The sequence below is a fragment of the Apium graveolens genome, chromosome 9, assembly GCF_009905375.1.
Source record: "Apium graveolens cultivar Ventura chromosome 9, ASM990537v1, whole genome shotgun sequence".
In the NCBI taxonomy this organism is placed as follows: domain Eukaryota; kingdom Viridiplantae; phylum Streptophyta; class Magnoliopsida; order Apiales; family Apiaceae; genus Apium; species Apium graveolens.
In genome coordinates this window covers 232,923,193-232,941,736 of record NC_133655.1, presented here as the reverse complement: position 1 = coordinate 232,941,736, position 18,544 = coordinate 232,923,193, and the positions used below count along the sequence as shown (strand labels likewise).

Sequence of the window (18,544 nt, the reverse complement as noted above, 5' to 3'; positions counted from 1 at the left end):
AGAACGCTTATTCCCACTGTTGATTATTATATATAGTTAATTATGTACGCCATGTATTTCAGGAATTACAAGCACAGGAATGGGGAAGAAGAAACCCAGAACACTGATATCTAAAAAAGCAGTGACAGAGGAGGCAGGTGAGAAAAATGAAGAAAAACAACTGGAAGTGAAGCAATTGACAGAAGAAAAGCAACTGGATGCCGCACAGCCTATAGATGACCCTGGAGAAAATGGAAAAAAGGCAGACTCTGATGTTCCACAAGAGACGGTTACAAGTACAGAATCTAGGAAAAGAAAAACTGGAGCAACACGTGGTGTTTGTGCTATGCACAAGGTCGTGACGAAGAAAGCTCAAGGGAAAAAGTTCAAAATCAGATACAACAGAATCGGAATTCCCATTGGTGACACAAGGCACACCTTGCAGTCTTATATTGTCATGCTGGCGAGGACGATGGTGCCAATTGATCTTGAAAATTGGCTAACAATGGATGAGGAGTTAAAAGCGAAGATATGGAGTGATGTGCAGATAAAATAAATCATGTTTATTTTACCTAAATATTGTAACTTGTTTAGTATATGAGTTTTTACCTTGTACATGGTTATTTTTTTCTCTCAGGATACTTTCAAAGTAGCTCCGGAAAGTGAGGGGTTGGTCTTAAAGTCAGCGGGTACGAAGTGGAGACAATTCAAGTCTGAATTAACCAGAAAATTTGTGAAACCGTATATTGGAAAGAAGAAGAAGCTAAGTAATCCCCCTCCAAAATATGCGTATGTTGGCAAGGACTGTTGGAGAAGATTTGTGGTTGTGAGGACCGGTAAAAGCTGGGAGGTATATCTTTCATATTTATATCTTTCATATTTATCGTGGTATATTTGAATTAGTGTTGAATTTAATATATCTTGTGTGCAGGAGATTAGTAAAGTGCAAAGCGAGCGAGTTAGCGAGCGAAAATATCCACACAGACCTCAAGGAAAGGATATATTGGTTTGGAGGAAGATGAAGTACGGGTTTCTTGCTATCTCTGAAATTTAGTATAGTATTGCACTTATTTTTTTAAACATTTTTATTTCTTCATTTTTTAACAGATCAAAGCAGGGCGGCTGGCCCCTAAAGAATTACCTGATCGAAAATTTTCAGGAAAAAAGCTCGTACGCCACCGATGGAGTTATTGATGAAGAGTTGGCTAAGACATTTGAAAAAATTGTAAGTTCCAGATTTAATTGAACTTCTTTTAATTTTAGCTGCACCGTTTTTCAATTTAATTGTATTTTTAAATTCATATGCAGTTTTAAATTTAATTGTACTACCTTTCAATTTAATTGCATTTTTAATTGCATCTGTTTTCAATTTAATTGTATTTAAAAATTTAGTTGTAGTTTTAATTTTAATTGCACTTCTTTTAAATTTTATGTGCACTTCTTTTTAATTTTAATTGCACTTCTTTTTAATTTACTAATTTTAATTGCACTTCTTTTTAATTTACTTGCACTGCTTTTTAATTTACTTGCTTTTATTTTAATTGTACATATTTCCAATTTAATTGTATTTTTAAATTTAGTTTTAATTGCACTCCTGTTTAATTTGTTTAATTTTAACAGGATGAACTACTTGAAAAGAAACGTATGGGTGAGTTTGTACCGTCTGGAAGCGAGGATGTGCTTTCTGTTGCACTGAAAACTCCTGAACATTCTGGTAGAGTTCGAGGAGTTGGAAGCTTTGTAAATCCATCGACGTACTTTAGTTTACGGAAAGGGAAATCCAAGAATAGCAGAGTGTGCAAAGCAGAGTTTGAACAAACAAAGAATGACTTTGAGAAAAGAAATGAGGATCTTATGTTGCAGATTGCTGAGCTGAAGAATGCGATGAAGGAAATGGCTAGTGCAGCCAAACTCCACTCGCCGATATTGTCTGATAAGGCAAGTTATCGAGTAGAAGAAAAAGAAGGAGTTGCTGAAATGAAGCAAAAGTGTGGTCTTACTGCTGTACGTGAATTGATGGTTGAAAACAATAATGGTAATGGTGATGACTGTGTGGACATTAATCATTTTGACCCTCCGCCTGGGAAAAAGGTAAAAAAGTATTGTACGTATATCTCTCAATATTTTGGCAATTGTTGCCAGACTTATTATTTGACAATGCTTATAAATGTAATTTAGGATCCGCGAAAGTGCGAGCTGGCAGTGGATGTAATTGAAAACAAGGTAGCTTTTGGTATGGTATTCTCTGAGGATGGAATGTCTACGTTAGTACATAGAGTGTCTCTTGAGCCCGGATATGCTCGTGCCCAGGTAGATGGAATCATCAAGGAAGACGCCTTAGTTCCGGTATCAATAGCTGGTGAAATAGAGACAGTCCACCAAGCGGTTGGCTCCCTTGTAGCATGGACTAAAAATTTGATCATCTTCAGTCCCCCCACTGCTGAGGTATTTTCTTAAAAATCAGAGAATTATAATTGCATTTTCTAAAAACTGTTATGGTTTATGGAATACTCGTTTATTTGTTTATTTTTTTGTAGAAAAAGAAGGAAGTGAAGCCAAGGAAAACAAAGATTGTCAATACGTATCAGAAACTGTCGGCTTAGATGAAGAGTGTGAAACCTACTGACAATGTTTCTCGAAGGTTTATATTATTGTACAGACATGCCATGGTCATATTGAAAGAAAGTGGAGACTCGATACAAATACCGTGTGGTGCTGAGGTGTTTGGAGTCAAAAGAGTCATTTTTTTATTGCACGAGAATGTTATGGCCTTGTTGGAGTTTAAAATAATTGGTCAGGGCATAATATCCACATATATGGCGTATGTATTTTTTCCTTTTTATTTTTCCTTTTCAATTCATTAATATTGTTTTATTTTATTTTTTCGTGAGAACAAATTATGGAGAATGTTTTATTTTTATTTGTAGGTATTTGTATACCGAGGTTTGTAAGAGAAAACTATCCGACATATATGCATTTGTTGATCCAGCGGCCACTTTTAAGCTCAATGACGATTTTGAAGCTTATATTGTCGAACGGATGAATACAGGAGATTCTCGCATATTCCTCATGCCTCATAATGACAAGTAAGTTTTAGCGTTTGAAAAATTATAAAAAATTATAAACTGTCTCTATATTTTATAATTTCTTGTTGATTTATTTAACATTAAACAGTTATCACTGGATTTTGATTATGATTTGGGAATCGGAAATCTTCATTCTCAACCCCTTGGCCCATCCGACAAATTTTCCAAAATTGGAAGTAGCATTAACGCGGTAGTGTTAATTGAACTTTTTTTTATATATGTTTGCTGTCTATTTTTTTAGAATTTTTTATTTATGTATACTGCATGTTTACTCTGTACAGAGCGGTGAGATCTTATAATGCTCAGAAAGGATTGGTAAACAAAAACCCCAAGATTAAGAACCTTAGCGTAAGTATTCATTTGTGCACATTTGACTGTAGTATGTTTTTTTTATAAATTCTTTCTTTTTTGGGATTGATTGATTTTTAATTTTTTGTTGGATTAGGGATCCCCGAAACAACCGGGTGGATACGAGTGTGGGTACATTGTCATGCGTTACATGAAAGACATATTCGAAGATAAGGAAATGAAATTCATTACCAAGGTAATAAATGTACATTTAGCGCAATCTGCAAACACCTAGGAATAAATGTACATTTATCAGAGCATATTTATATTTATAGTATAGTATGCTAATTCGTTGTTTTTGCACTCTGTAAATTTCACAGTGGGCAGCTAAGACTCGAAACTACTATACAAGGGAGGAACTTGATGAAGTGCAATTCGAGACTCTTCAATATGTCCAAGAGTTTGTTTAGTTTTCCTGTTACCAGGGAACAATATTTAGTTTGATCATTACACTGTCATCTAGTTGATCGTTCATTCGTTTGGTTGGTCTTGTAATCTGCTTAAGTAGTCTGCTACCACGCTAGTACCACGCTTTGCTGGAAATGACTTGCGTAATTAGACTAGTTATGGCAGATCATGAATTGTGGATATTCGGTCTGACTTGTTTAAATGATTGTTATAACTTTTGTTGGATGATTTGCAAGTTATTATATAACTTTTGTTGCATTTTCGTGCTTGTTGGGTGTTTGATATATAGCTAAAAAGCTTTTAGTATTTCAGTTTTGGTTTGCGATTAGTCAATTTCAGTTTTGATAGTTTTGGTTTGCTATTGGTTTGGTTTGTGATTGGTTTGCGATTGGTAATTTTTGGCTAGTTGAATATGTGAATAATACACATCACTGAAAATGTAAAAACCGATGTCTATGCTAATAAAAAACAACAGGCATATTGTGTTCTTTTGTACCCAAAACTGATGTATATACAACTCAATAACATCAGGCAAAGCAATTCCAAACTGATGTTAAATCAAATAAACAACGGTTCAAAACCGATGTCTTTGATTTTAACATAAATTATATACTTTAGACAACGGTTCAAAACTGATGTCTTTGACCTTAAGAAAAATTATATACTTTTTACATCGGTTACCAGCTGATGTGTAAAATATCTTTTAACATCGGTTGAACAAACAACCGTTGTAAAGTATAGACATCGGCTAAAAACCGATGTCTATGTTAATCTTTAACATAAGTTTTTAAACGGTGGTGATGTTAATAGTCTTAATAAACATCATTTTTTAGAAAAGAACTGATGTAACAGGTTATAATCACACTGTGTGTGATATCTTTAAATTGATTATAATCTCTTAGTTTGAAAAATTAAAATGATGTTAGGTACTTATATAAGATAAAGGACATCAGTTTATTGCCAAAAAATGATGTGGAAGGCTATGTTTTACATCGGCTAAAAACCGATGTCAAAGGGGGGGACCTTTCTCTACACCGACGAAGACATCGGTAAGGATTTTTTTTACATCGGCTAGTAACCGATGTCTATTCCAGTTTTTCACGTAGTGCCATTCTATTGTTTTTCTTTTTAGCCTCTATTTTAATCTCAATCTTTTTTAGTCTGTCATTCAATTGCTTGATGGACAGATGACCAACATTCACTTTCTTCTCCTTCTTCACTTGACTTGATTCTCCTGAAATAAAGTTTTTAAAAACTGATCCATATTTTTCATTTAACTTGGCAAGTTTGGCTTTACTCACAAGTTTGCTCACAGCCGACGAATGAGGATTTATGTCACTCGATGGATAATCTTTTTGATTATCGGATGGATGACTTTCATCATCCGTCGAGTCTACATCTGTTAGCAATCCTTCAACCAAATTGGATTCCAGCTTCTCTTTACTCTTTTTCCAGGCTGCATCACATAAGGACTCAATACCTTGAACTTTGGTGATTTGAGCATGGACATCTCTTAATGATTTCCATGCCTTAATCACCTCCTGTTCACGATCAAGCTGCTTCTTCAAAATTTCTTCTTTCTTCAAGGACTCATTTAATTCCTCCTTAGCAATCTTATATTCTATTCTCAATTTTCAAATTCAATAAACTGAGACTCTAGCACATTATTCCTCTCACTTAAAAACAAATTATTTTCTTTGATTTTAGCATTTTCCTTAGTGAGGGACTTAAGTGTAACACGCAAATGATATATTTATGTAGACATGTCATTTATTGCATCATTACATTCAGCTTTAGATAAATGTGCAAGGTTAGTGGTGATTACTTGATTACTTGAAGAACTTGTCTATGTTTCATCAGACTTGGCCATTAGGGCTAGATTGACATAGCTGACATCTTCATCCTCCTCCAGACCATCTGCTGCCCAGTCATTTTCTTGTGTAATAAAACCTCTTTCCTTTTGTTTGAGCAACTCAAAATACTTCTGTTTATACCCCATAGGCTCAAACTTCTTCTTGCCGAAATCTGACTTTCTACACTCACTGACAAAGTGCCCTTCCAAGCCACATTTGAAATACTTGAATTTTGATTTATCCACCATGTTTCTATTTGGCTTAGCTGCTCCAAAGTTCTTCTTAAACTTGAGCTTGGCAAATCTTCTGGAAAGAAATGCAAGATGTTCATCAATATCATCCATATCATCTTGGCTCAAAGAATCTTTATTTTCTGCTACCAGCCCCTTGCCTTTGTTTTCACAGACCTTTAAAGTAGACTCAACAACTTCTATCTTCATCTCCTTCTCTTTCTTTAACCCAGCAACCAGTGCAATGGATCCTCCTTTCTTTCTCCCTTTCTCCATTCTTTCATCTTGCTCTATTTCAAGCTCATAATTCTTTAGAATGCCATACAGTCTCTTTAGTGTAAATTCCTTGTATTCTTGTGAATTTCTCAAGGAGACTGTCATTGGTTTCCATTCTTTTGGAAGGGATCTCAGGAATTTGAGGTTAGAATCTTTGGTTTGGTAGACTCTTCCATGCAGCTTCAAAGCATTTAGTAGCTTTTGAAATCTAATAAAGATATCAGTGAGAGTTTCACCTTCTTCACAATGGAAATGCTCATATTGCTGAATTAGTAACTGCATCTTATTTTCTCTAACTTGTATGCCATCATAAATTATTTGAATGGTGTCCCGAACTTCCTTGGCTGTCTTGCAATTGATGATGTTGTCAAACATGTCACCATCAACTCCATTGAATAAAATATTCATGGCCTTCTTGTCTTTCCTGACTTGTTCAATATCAGGATCTGACCATTCATGCCTTGGCTTGGGAACTGATGGCTCATTTCCAGTTGCAGCTTTCATTGGTACATGAGGACCTCTCTCTATGCAATCCACACAAGCCTCATCTTGAAAAAGTAAATGAAGATGCATCTTTACCTTCCAGTGATGGTAATTATCTTTGTCCAGAAAAGGAATCTTAACTCCAACATCCTTCTTGTTCATCTTGCTGTTTGTTGTGATCTTTAAACTCTTTATGCTTCAAGAGCTTGCTCTGATACCAATTGTTAGTCCCTAACAATGCAGCAAGAAGGGGGGGTTCAATGTAATTCTAGTAAACTTTTTCTTGAACTATAAAATGTTCTAATTCAAACTATGTATATATATGTGTTTTGATTTGCAAGGTGCGGAATAACAAGTTAAGTGAATCAAAAATACAAAGTAATAAAAACACAAGCTTTTAAAACTTTCTGGTGGATTTGAAAGTATCCACCATATATATATATATATATATATATATATATATATATATATATATATATATATATATATATCGATTTAAGAACTCTGTGAAGAACAAATTGTCTCACAGCTGCTTTACAAGTGAACAAACAAACTACAAAGAAGTTATTAACAGTTACAGCTTTTTCTATTTCTCTTCTAAAAGTGTTTGCTTAGTTATCTGTTCTACTAGCTACACTTGGTTTATATACCACCAAGTTTACATGGTAATAAGACAGGATAATAAAACAAAACTATCAAGTCAAACTCCATGCTGCTTCACTACTATATTCCAGCATCTTTGAAAATCTTCTTAGCTTGCATGGAAATGGTAATGCTTCTTAGTTCTTGATTTCCTGTTAAACATGCTCCCACATTCCTTTTGTAAACACCCAACGCATGTGACTATCTTGTCACTGTCAATAGATATTTGAATTGATCATCCGTCGGGTACATGCTTGTCATCCGTCGGGTTGCCTTGTTGATCATCCGTCGGGTAGCTTTGTTGATCATCCGGCGGGTAGCTATTTGACACTTGACTTCATTTCACTTATGCAGAATTACAAGACATATTATATTTACAATTAATCAGCCTATTCTGCATATCTAATAATAGTCAACATGACTCATATGCTACTACAGGATCTATACAAAGTTGTTCACAGAAATGTGTTACAATACTTATTATTACATAAGCTCCTCACTCGATGGATGTCAAATCATCATCCGTCGGGACTATATTGAATCATCCGTCAGGACTATATCTGATCATCCGTCGAGTGCTACATTTTTCACTAAGTTAAATCTACTAAGGTGTTTTGTTAATGTAATCATCAAGTTCACAACATATTCCCAACACACTTGTTCTTGATTGCATTTTTTGAAGTTAAGAGATTACATTTTTGCTCAAAGACCGGATGCTGCTTCAAGACAAGCAGATCATGTAAGCTTTGTATAGGTCTATATAAATTTTAATTTAGGAAATTTCATATATTTGTATGAAATCTTTGGTAGGGTATTGAACAAATTGCCAAGCCCTTATGTGTAAAGAATACAATTGTAGTTTTGATTTACTAAACCTTCTTCTAATGTCAATAATATATGCTTTCTCAACATTAAAAACGTGTAACAATAAATTTCTTACAGTGCTTTGTTAGCGTAAAAAAATTGTAATAATGTGTTCTAGACAACAGTTTTATCAAACTGAAATATTGTAGAAAGATCATTCACACAACTCTAATACACAACATAACCTTTGTGTTAATTTATTTCAGACAATTGATTTGGTTCTAGATGATGTTGACTATAGTAAAGAAGAACAACACATCATTTTACATAAACCGTTGTCATAAAGAAGATCAACAATTGACATTCACCTAATTAACACTTGACTAACTAGAAGTCTTACAATAGTCTATTATCCCAAACTGTTGTTTCATCCATCCTTCAAACAACACTTTCTAAGGACCTTGCAGTTGTCTGTTTTAAAGATAAACAACCGTAGACGTACCGTTGTCTGATACGCGCATCAAACAGCGCCTCAATACTCAACAGTATTGAGGGGTATCAGACAACGGTTAAAAACCATTGTGTCATCCTGTATTTCTAGTAGTGCTGGCTATAAGAGCATCTCCAAGACTAATAGCTAAAATGGTTAACTAAATGATCATTATCTAAATATTTGTTGAATCTATAAGAGTTTTTACTCCGGTGATACTAGCTATAATGGTTAACTATATTCAATAAAATTATTTTATTAATATATATACGAAAATTTTATATGTTAAAATAAATTTAGTATATATTTAGTTAAATACAAGTGAAAATATAAATAATATATTCAATGAAAATATATTAAATATAATAGCAATTTAATATATATTACAATTGAAATATAATAACATATATAAATAACAAAACATAATTAATAAAAATTACTTATATATCTATTATAAAATATATAATTATATATAATTATATTATATTGTATCTAATTGTATTTATACACATATGCAATGTATATTAAAATAAATATAATAAGGTTTAAAATATTAAATATAAAATAAGAATTTTAATATATTTATATATATGTATTAAGTATAATAAAAATATATGTATATATTAATGTGTAGAGTAGGCTAAGTTTTAAATAAGGCACTGGAGCTAAATGGATGTTTTAACTAATGGTTAAAGGATGAAAAGATATTGAAAAGGGATACAAAATATGAGATGTCTAAAATTATTATTAACAAGTCTAATGGTTGGAGGGGTATAATTTTTAACTAATATCTAAATCATGTTGATATCTAGACTTTTTATCTAACGAGTGATCATGATTGAAAATGTTGTGATATGACAATTCATCCGAAAGAATGATAGCATTTAAATGTGTACATGCATATATTTTAAAAACTGATCAAACGCGGCAAAAGAGAGAGAGGGTAAATTCGATCACGGTGGATGCTGATTTAGTTTAGCCACTTTCAATCAAAATTCATAGTCAATAATATTTGATCTAGCTCTGTTTTAGTACAATTGGGGTCCAAAATAACTTTCAGCCGTAGTTTTCAACATATTATCCATAGTATAAAATGGAGAAAGAATTTTTCATCAAATTGAAAAGTTTATATTCGGGATCAATTCACGGAAGTGGAGGAACGGACAGAGAGGACAAACTGACGTTTGTCAAGTAAATTTATTTTTTATTGATATAATAACTTTTACGGGAAAAAATTGTACTGTATTTGAAATTAATTACTTTTGAGTGAAAATTAATCGTGTAGTATGAGAAGGCTCTACCTTATGTTTTCGAAGAAAGAAGCTTATATTTTTTAACTACCAACAATGTTTTTTATAATTGTAACATTTATTTGCAATCATTAGGTTAAAAATGATCAAATTTTAAACTAAACAACTCATATTGTTGTTTAGTTGATCATCATTTTATCCTCATTTTCAACGGTTAAAAATTGTTTACGATTTCTATATTATGCTTCTGTGTATATCCATTTTATTCTAATTTGAGGAATTCCTCAAAATAATTTGAAAATCTTTCATAAATAATACATGATTTATTTTTATTTGTAAATTCATATTTATGCAAGAGAGTTTATGCAATTTTATGAAATGATTAATAAAATAATGATAAAAAATCATTTAAAATAATTTTAAGGAATTGTTTTGGATATTCTGACATTTTCTTCCAACTTTTATAAAACAAATCCGGAAAAAAAAATCTTAAGTAATGAACATGTATTATCCTAACAAATTGGAATTACTACCACTACACCAGAAACTGAATCAGAACACTACTTACACAATGGTTGATCAAAAAACTGTTGTCCCAAATCACCAGACAACGGTGAACGATTCGTTGACTGAAAAGCATTGTGCGACTTCCCTTCACACAATGGTGATTAAACTTTTTCCAAAGTGTTGTCTACATGGTACCAGTGTGCTCCAATGAGACAATGGTTATAGTTCAGCTTATTGTGTGACTTCTCTTACACAAGTTATTTTTAGGTCATAATAAACCATTGTGCTCACTTTGAATTTAGACAACTAATTGTCATGACTGTTGTGCAAGTTAGACAATGGTGGATCAAAACACATGTGTTCATGTATTTTAGACAATGGTGCTGAAAAACCATTGTTAGAAGCAAAACATGTAGATAATTGTTTATCACCTCTGTTGAGTAAATGAGTGTCACATAATAGTGTATTACCTGTTGTCTGAATCACCTCCATTAGAATATAGGTGACAACAATTTTCTTGTAAAACCATTATCTGACTACCTGAGAGTTTTTTTTAAAAAAAATCCTTCACACAGATACTTCAGACAAAGATTCTGAATTATTAATTCTAGGGAAACTAATTCATGACACATCTGATAATGGTTTCCGCTAATAAACGGTGTATGCATTTTATCACACAACAGAGCTCACCAAAACCGTTGTCTGAATTTATGTCTCAATTTAAACTAATTACGTTTATTTCTAAATTATTTTTACTAAAAAATTTTATTTATATAAAACTAAAAAAAGTCACAATTTCTTTATCGTTAGATTATGAATAGACTATTCTTAGCCGTTGATTTAAAAAAATTAAAATTTTCATTTCCCCCTCTATTTTATTTGGATTCCCGCCTGAATTTTTTAAAAAAAATTGAAATTTTTTTGAAGGTGATTTAGGTTTGGAAGAATGATTTTCTAAAATATAAGACAACAGTTTTAATATTAAACCATTATACGAAAGTGTACAAATAAGCCTTTTTTAGGTTACCATTGTGTAATGACATCAATCTTTTTGACAAAATATAAGACAATGGTTTGGGCGAAAATCCATTATAAGAACCTGTATAAACAAGTCTTTTTAGTTCAAACCATTGTCTATTGACATCAAATTTCTTGACAATCCCAAAGACTTGAATGGGACTTGAATCGTTACCGTACGCTTTCAAAATGTGCTACAAGAGAAGTGATTGGCATGTAAAAACTCACATTATCAAACACATGTTTAAATATCACTAAGGTTATACGAAATAAATAACTTATATTTTTCATTATAATATGTTGTATCGTAATCATATACGTACGTAGATCCCGTCATTACTTTCGAAATATAGTCGATAACTATACATATGAAAGATTCGGGACTTGTTAAGTTTACAATATTACATAGAGACACCGTATGAGTAAAGAAAAGTGAAACTAGCCATTTAATGTCGATCCATTTGAATATTTCATTTTTTCTTAATTTCATTCGATATAGGGGTTTAAAATTTGGAAGAATGATTTTCTAAAATATAAGACAACAGTTTTAAAATTAAACCATTATACGAAAGTGTACAAACAAGCCTTTTTTTAGGAAACCATTGTGTCATGACATCACCCTTTTTGACAAAATATAAGACAACGGTTTGGGCGAAAATCCATTGTAAGAACCTGTACAAACAAGTCTTTTTAGTTCAAACCATTGTCTATTGACTTCAAATTTCTTGACAATCCCAAAGACTTGAATGGGACTTGAATTGTTACCGTACGCTTTCAAAATGTGCTACAAGAGAAGTGATTGGCATGTAAAAACTCACATTATAAAACACATGTTTAAATATCACTAAGGTTATACGAAATATATAACTTATATTTTTTCGTTATAATATGTTGTATCGTAATCATATACGTACGTAGATCCCGTCATTACTTTCGAAATATAGTCGATAACTATACATATGAAAGATTCGGGACTTGTTAAGTTTACAATATTATATAGAGACACCGTATGAGTAAAGAAAAGTGCAACTAGCCATTTAATGTTGATCCATTTGAATATTTCATTTTTTCTTAATTTAATTCGATATAAGGGTTTAAAATTTGAAAGAATGATTTTCTAAAATATAAGACAACAGTTTTAAAATTAAACCATTGTACGAAAGTGTACAAACAAGCCTTTTTTTAGGAAACCATTATGTCATGACATCAACCTTTTTGATAAAATATAAGACAACGGTCTGGGCAAAAATCCATTGTAAGAACCTGTACAAACAAGTCTTTTTAGTTCAAACCATTGTCTATTGACATCAAATTTCTTGACAATCCGAAAGACTTTATATGGGACTTGAATCGTTACAGTATGCTTTCAAAATGTGCTACAAGAGAATTGATTGGCATGTAAAAATCACATTATCAAATACATGTTTAAATATCACTAAGGTTATACGAAATAAATAACTTATATTTTTGCGTTGTAATATGTTGTATCATAATCATATACGTACGTTGATCATGTCATTACTTTCGAAATATAGTCGGTAACTATATATATGAAAGATTCGGGACTTGTTAAGTTTACAATATTACATAGAGACACCGTATGAGTAAAGAAAAGTGAAACAAGCCATTTAATGTCGATCCATTTGAATATTTCATTTTTTCTTAATTTAATTCGATAGAGGGGTTTAAAATTTGGAAGAATGATTTCCTAAAATATAAGACACCAATTTTAAAATTAAACCATTGTACGAAAGTGTACAAACAAGACTTTTTTTAGGAAACTATTGTGTCATGACATCAACCTTTTTGACAAAATATAAGACAACGGTTTGGGCAAAAATCCATTGTAAGAACCGTTACAAACAAGTCTTTTTCGTTAAAACCATTGTCTATTGACATCAAATTCTTTACAATCCCAAAGACTTGAATGGGACTTGAATCGTTACCTTACGCTTTCAAAATGTGCTACAAGAGAAGTGATTGGCATGTAAAAACTCACATTATCAAACACATGTTTGAAATTCATCTTGCATGTCAGGATTAGAAAAATCGAGTAAAAGTACCACAGCCGAAAACGAGACTCGTTCTCGATTTACAAGATTAATTTTTAAAATGATTTTTTCGACGATCCAACCGTACGGATGTTAAGAGATATCAATTTTAGTCATACGAAAAAATTATCAACAAATTTGAAATTCATCTTGCATGTGAGGATTAGAAAAATCTAGTAAAAGTACCACTCCCGACAATGAGACTCGTTCCCGATTTACAAGATTAATTTTTAAAATGATTTTTTCGACAATCCAACCATACGAATGTTAGGATATATTAATTTTAGTCATATAAAAAAATATTAAAAAATTTCAAATTCATCTTGCATGATATAAATAGAAAAAACTAATATATATACTACTAAACAACACGAAATTGATGGATGATTGATAAAATAATTTTTTTAATAGGTGTCTCTTCAACTATTCAAATATTAAAATATTTTGACACTAATTATTATAAAAATAAATAAAAAATTTGAAATTTATACTCACTTTGATTTTATTCTTAGTTAAATAATTTATACTAATATAATTTATACTCATTTTTTAATAAATAACTATTTAAAATTTAATTTTTTAATAATGTCGTACTAATATTTTCTTTCTCTAGGTTAATCATTTTCCCCTTCACAAAATTTTGTTTCCCCCCTTTACTTCTAAATCTGATAAAATATTTCCCACTTTTATTTCCAATCTAGACCTCGTCTTCTTTAGTTGAAGCACAATGATTTAGGCCTTTAGGGCTTCTGTAGTGAATTGTTGGGCGGTCATTTCCCCCCCAAAACAAAATTACTCAATAATACTTCTCTTTGTACATATGTCTTTTCTCTATGGATGCTCTCTTTCTCTCTCTCCCCCTCTCTCTATGAAAGCATGAATTTTTGGTGTTTCAGGTCTCCGGAATTATTTCTCTCCCCTGGCCATGTCTATGGCTCCGATCTGGGGCTCCGGCTAAATGGAAATTACTAATTTTGGTTGATTTTGCAGGTAATTTGGGCTTCAAAATGGGCGTCTGAATGAATTGGTAAATATATATGCTTTATTTGGAGTTTTGGTCTGATTATTTGTGGGTTTTGGTTTAACTAATTGGAGATTTTTAAAATTGATGGTCCTCTATTTTATACAAAAAACTTCTCTGTCTAAATTCCATAGTGTTCTTCAGCCATAATTTTGAGTGAAAGAAACTTATATATGTTTGTTAATTTTGTAGTTGTTAAACACAGGGAATGTGCTAAAGAACCGGTTAGGTTCCACTCAGGTGCAACAGAGAATAAGCTGAAAGCTCATATACAAGAAGTACTCAAATGCTGAGGGAGGAGCTGTTTCTCTTCTTCCACGAGGCACAGGTAGTAAACCTCAAATTAATTTATGACTTTCAGATGAAATTGGAGAGGGACACATTTTCTGGCTATTATAGATAATTCAATGGTACAACTTCATACTTTGAGTCCGACATATACTGTAATGATTATTTTCTGTGTGACCTTGATTTCCTTCTCCATTTCCAAGCTGAATAACTTGAAAATATGAAACATTTCAAATTGATCAGCTTCATACTTCTGCTAGTTTTTTTAAGAATACTAGCATATACTATTTGTGACTCTTACCTAGTTTCCATACTTTCTTAATTCTTTTTCCACAAGTAATTTCGTTTGTAATCTAATAATTTCAGAGAAGCAAGCATGTTATTAACTTGATAGCAAATGATTCAGCAAAAACAATTTTCCTGTTATGAACGACTTTTAGTATCTAGATTTCCTTGTCAGGCAACATAATTGAATTATATAGTAGATATATCTACACAGGTTTTGTAGATTGTAGCTAGATAATGGACATATGTATGTTATTTTACAAAATTTGTTCTGCATATGCTACATATAATAGGAATGTTATGTTCTTCTTAAAACCGGTTGGATTCAGAACCGCCTTGTGCAGATCAAGGGCTGTGGTCTTGGAGCAGTTATCTTTATTAGTTTTGTTCTTTTAATGCATTATACATAATTGCACTTCATTTTAATACTAAAGATGTATAATGTTTATGATCCAGTGGCTTGAATCAAAAATGCTGCGGCTCACTCATCTTCGTGATAGAGCAAGTGATTTAGGCATTAAGAAAAAATATCCTTTGCTGTTAATTTTATGTTCGTTCTCTCTGGGTTTTTCTTCTTCTTTGAACAATGTAAACAATCATTATGGATAAGTTATATACACATGCTTATGGCAACACAGGTGATTTACCTTGTGATATAGTAGTATTTAATTCTTACTTCTGTAGATAATGATAGTGAAATTGACAGTAATAAATAAGGTTTGCTTCTCACCTATCTGTCTATAATATAAACACTATTATTCAGTATTCTTTTTATAATTACAAAAAAGTCTTTTGTTTGTTCAGAAATGTGTATGAGGGATAAATGCTCTGGCTTTAGCAGGAGAGGAAGGGAGCCAATATCTCCGGGAAGTGGTGATGTAAATGATTCCTGGAGTGGTGACAGGAATATACTAATAAGAATGGAGAAATTGATACTAATTTACTAAACTAATATATGTATGCTCTGTTTATATTATAAAGAATTAGCATTTTATCAATGATCATCAATGTCAAAGGTGGGTTCTATTTTAGGATAGTAGAAAAAGGCGTAGAGTGCCGTATTTACCTTCATATGTACCTTTTCGGCAAGTAATTGCTCTTTGAACCCGTGTTATACTTTTCTTGCATTGAGTACATGAGCTTTTACATTCAATATATGTTTATGAAGCTAGCCTTCCTGAAGATGAGTGTCGTTATGCGATTTATGACTATGATTTTATGACCATAGAGAATTGGCAGAAGAGCGGAATTTTCTTCATTGAATGGTAAGTACAAAATGCAAGGTCTTAAATTTGCTTTATTTGCATTCCATTTCTTTAAGTTCATTTATTTATGATCTGTATATGGTTGCAAATGTGTCCAAGGTAAGGAGGAAAATGATTTACGCAAGCTGTAAAGACAGATTTAAGAGGGAATTCGACGGCATCCAGCTGGACTTGCAAGCCACTGATCCAACAGAATTGGGACCTGATATTTTCAATAGCCGAGCTGATTAAAATGTGTACATTAATGAGCATTAGTAGAAATAGATTTTAAGTTATAATTGTAATTCTTGTAGAAAACCTTTATATTGTAAATTTAATTTCAATTGTGAAATAATAATTGAATTATTATAATACCATTTTATTTGAAAACTGGTTTAATTTAAATAATGAGATTAATTTTATAAACAATTGTGTGAAAGCCACATTAAAAATGATGAAAACCGTTGTATGTCTCGGTGCACATAGTTTTTTTAAAAAAACTATTGTCTTTTGATATTATTTGCAATGATTTAAATCTTTTACACCATTGCATAAAGCTGTTGTGAGCATAGGTAAAACATAATACCCAAAAAATAAAAAACCGTTGCGTAAAGTATCTCATACATTTGTTTCTTAATAAAAACCATTGTGTAACTAGAAATAAATACATAAACTGTTGTAGGAGTCAATTTTCACAACACTATTTTTAACTATTGTGCCTGTAAATTGTTACAATGGCTAAAAAACTGTTGTTTGTAGAATATTATAAAGGATCATATGCGTTGTGTGAATAAAAAGAGACAAAGGCTTTATATTCAGTTGTGTGATGTATTTGTTACAATGGTGCGTAACCATTGTATGAGTGCCAAACACACCGCCCCCGGATAGACAACGAAAAATTCATCTTTTAGACAACGGTGGAAAATCATTGTCTGATTCAATATTTCTTGTAGTGTACATTTTCCACGGATATATATTGCGAGTCACACAAAATCGTACAATAGGCGTGATTGGGGTTTCAACGGTTAAAGGTACCAGAGTCATGATTGGGTTTCAGCGATTAAAGTTGGTCATTAATTACATGTTATGTTGGGCTGTTCATGAACCAAGTCGAACTGAGTTTTGAAGTAAACGAGCAGCGTTTTAATTTTTTTTCGACGAACTGAGTTGAGCCGAGTTTTTTTACCGAACATAAAAATATGTTCGAGTTTGAGCTCGGTAACTATCAAGTCGAATACAAGTTTGTTCACGAACAAATACGAGCCGAGCCGACTGTATCCTATAGCTAACTTTAACTTTTATAATTCTCCAATCATCACCTTGACCTGTAACTTCATATCTCTATAGTATTACCGGATTCTCTAAAACATCAGTTCTGCTGCTACCAATTGTTCCGGTAGATGCATGCAAGTAACAGACGGTCATAAGTATTTTATAGATTAATTAAGACCATTTTAATTAAGCAGGCCATATATATATTTATAGATATGGAGGAGAGCTTATACAAAAAGCTGATGGTTTCAAATAATTCGAACCAACCAGCAAGCCCCCTCTCATGACTTTGTAAAACAACAACAAAAAAACTCTCTAGATCACTCACCCTAGAGAGACATTTATTTTTTGATTATATTTTAGATGTTAAACCCACATAGCTCCAGCTCGGGTGAGCATAGGCCTTAAGTTACGCTGGAGGTGAAGACTCATGACCTCATTGGCTCCTCCTACCAGTTCCCCACCAATGAACACGGCTGGCACCACCGGGTTGTTGCCAAGCCTAGATAATGCTGCCTCGATTTCACGGCCTCTTGGGATCTCGTCCAGCTCGTAAACAACTGGACTAACTCCAAAATCCTGCAAGAGCGACTTCACGGTGTGGCTTATGCAGCAACTACTCTTGCTAAATATCACCACCGGCCTTTGGGACACCATTTTTGTAACCCTTTCCATTGCTTAAATAAAGAGAAATGATATAAATGGAGATATAGATAAAAGTATGTCAATGTAGAGGTTTGTGGTAAAAGATTGATGATGACCAAGTTGTGTGGAAGTTGAAGACCCCAGTAGGGGGTTTATATAGGAACGTTGGTGGAAGTGGTGAATTGTTAACAAGTAAAAACAGAATGTGTTCGATCTTGTTGATATTTAGGGTTGATTTTGATTAAATTCCCTGCACTAGCTACACATTATAAGAAATTGATAGCGATGGATAGATTTGTTGCACAAGATTCACATACGAAAAGAAAATGCACGATAACGAATATCTACGTGCATAAATGTAGACG

The 18,544-nt window shown here is 32.4% G+C and overlaps 1 protein-coding gene across 1 annotated transcript; it reads right to left on the bottom strand.

Moving 5' to 3' along the window:
- Positions 1-17,714: 17,714 nt before the first annotated feature.
- On the bottom strand, positions 17,715-18,322 carry LOC141684574 (monothiol glutaredoxin-S2-like). Its single transcript, XM_074489614.1, has one exon. The coding sequence runs from the start codon at positions 18,207-18,209 to the stop codon at positions 17,901-17,903; it is 309 nt and encodes a 102-aa protein (XP_074345715.1). The 5' UTR covers positions 18,210-18,322; the 3' UTR covers positions 17,715-17,900.
- Between the last annotated feature and the right edge of the window lie 222 nt (positions 18,323-18,544).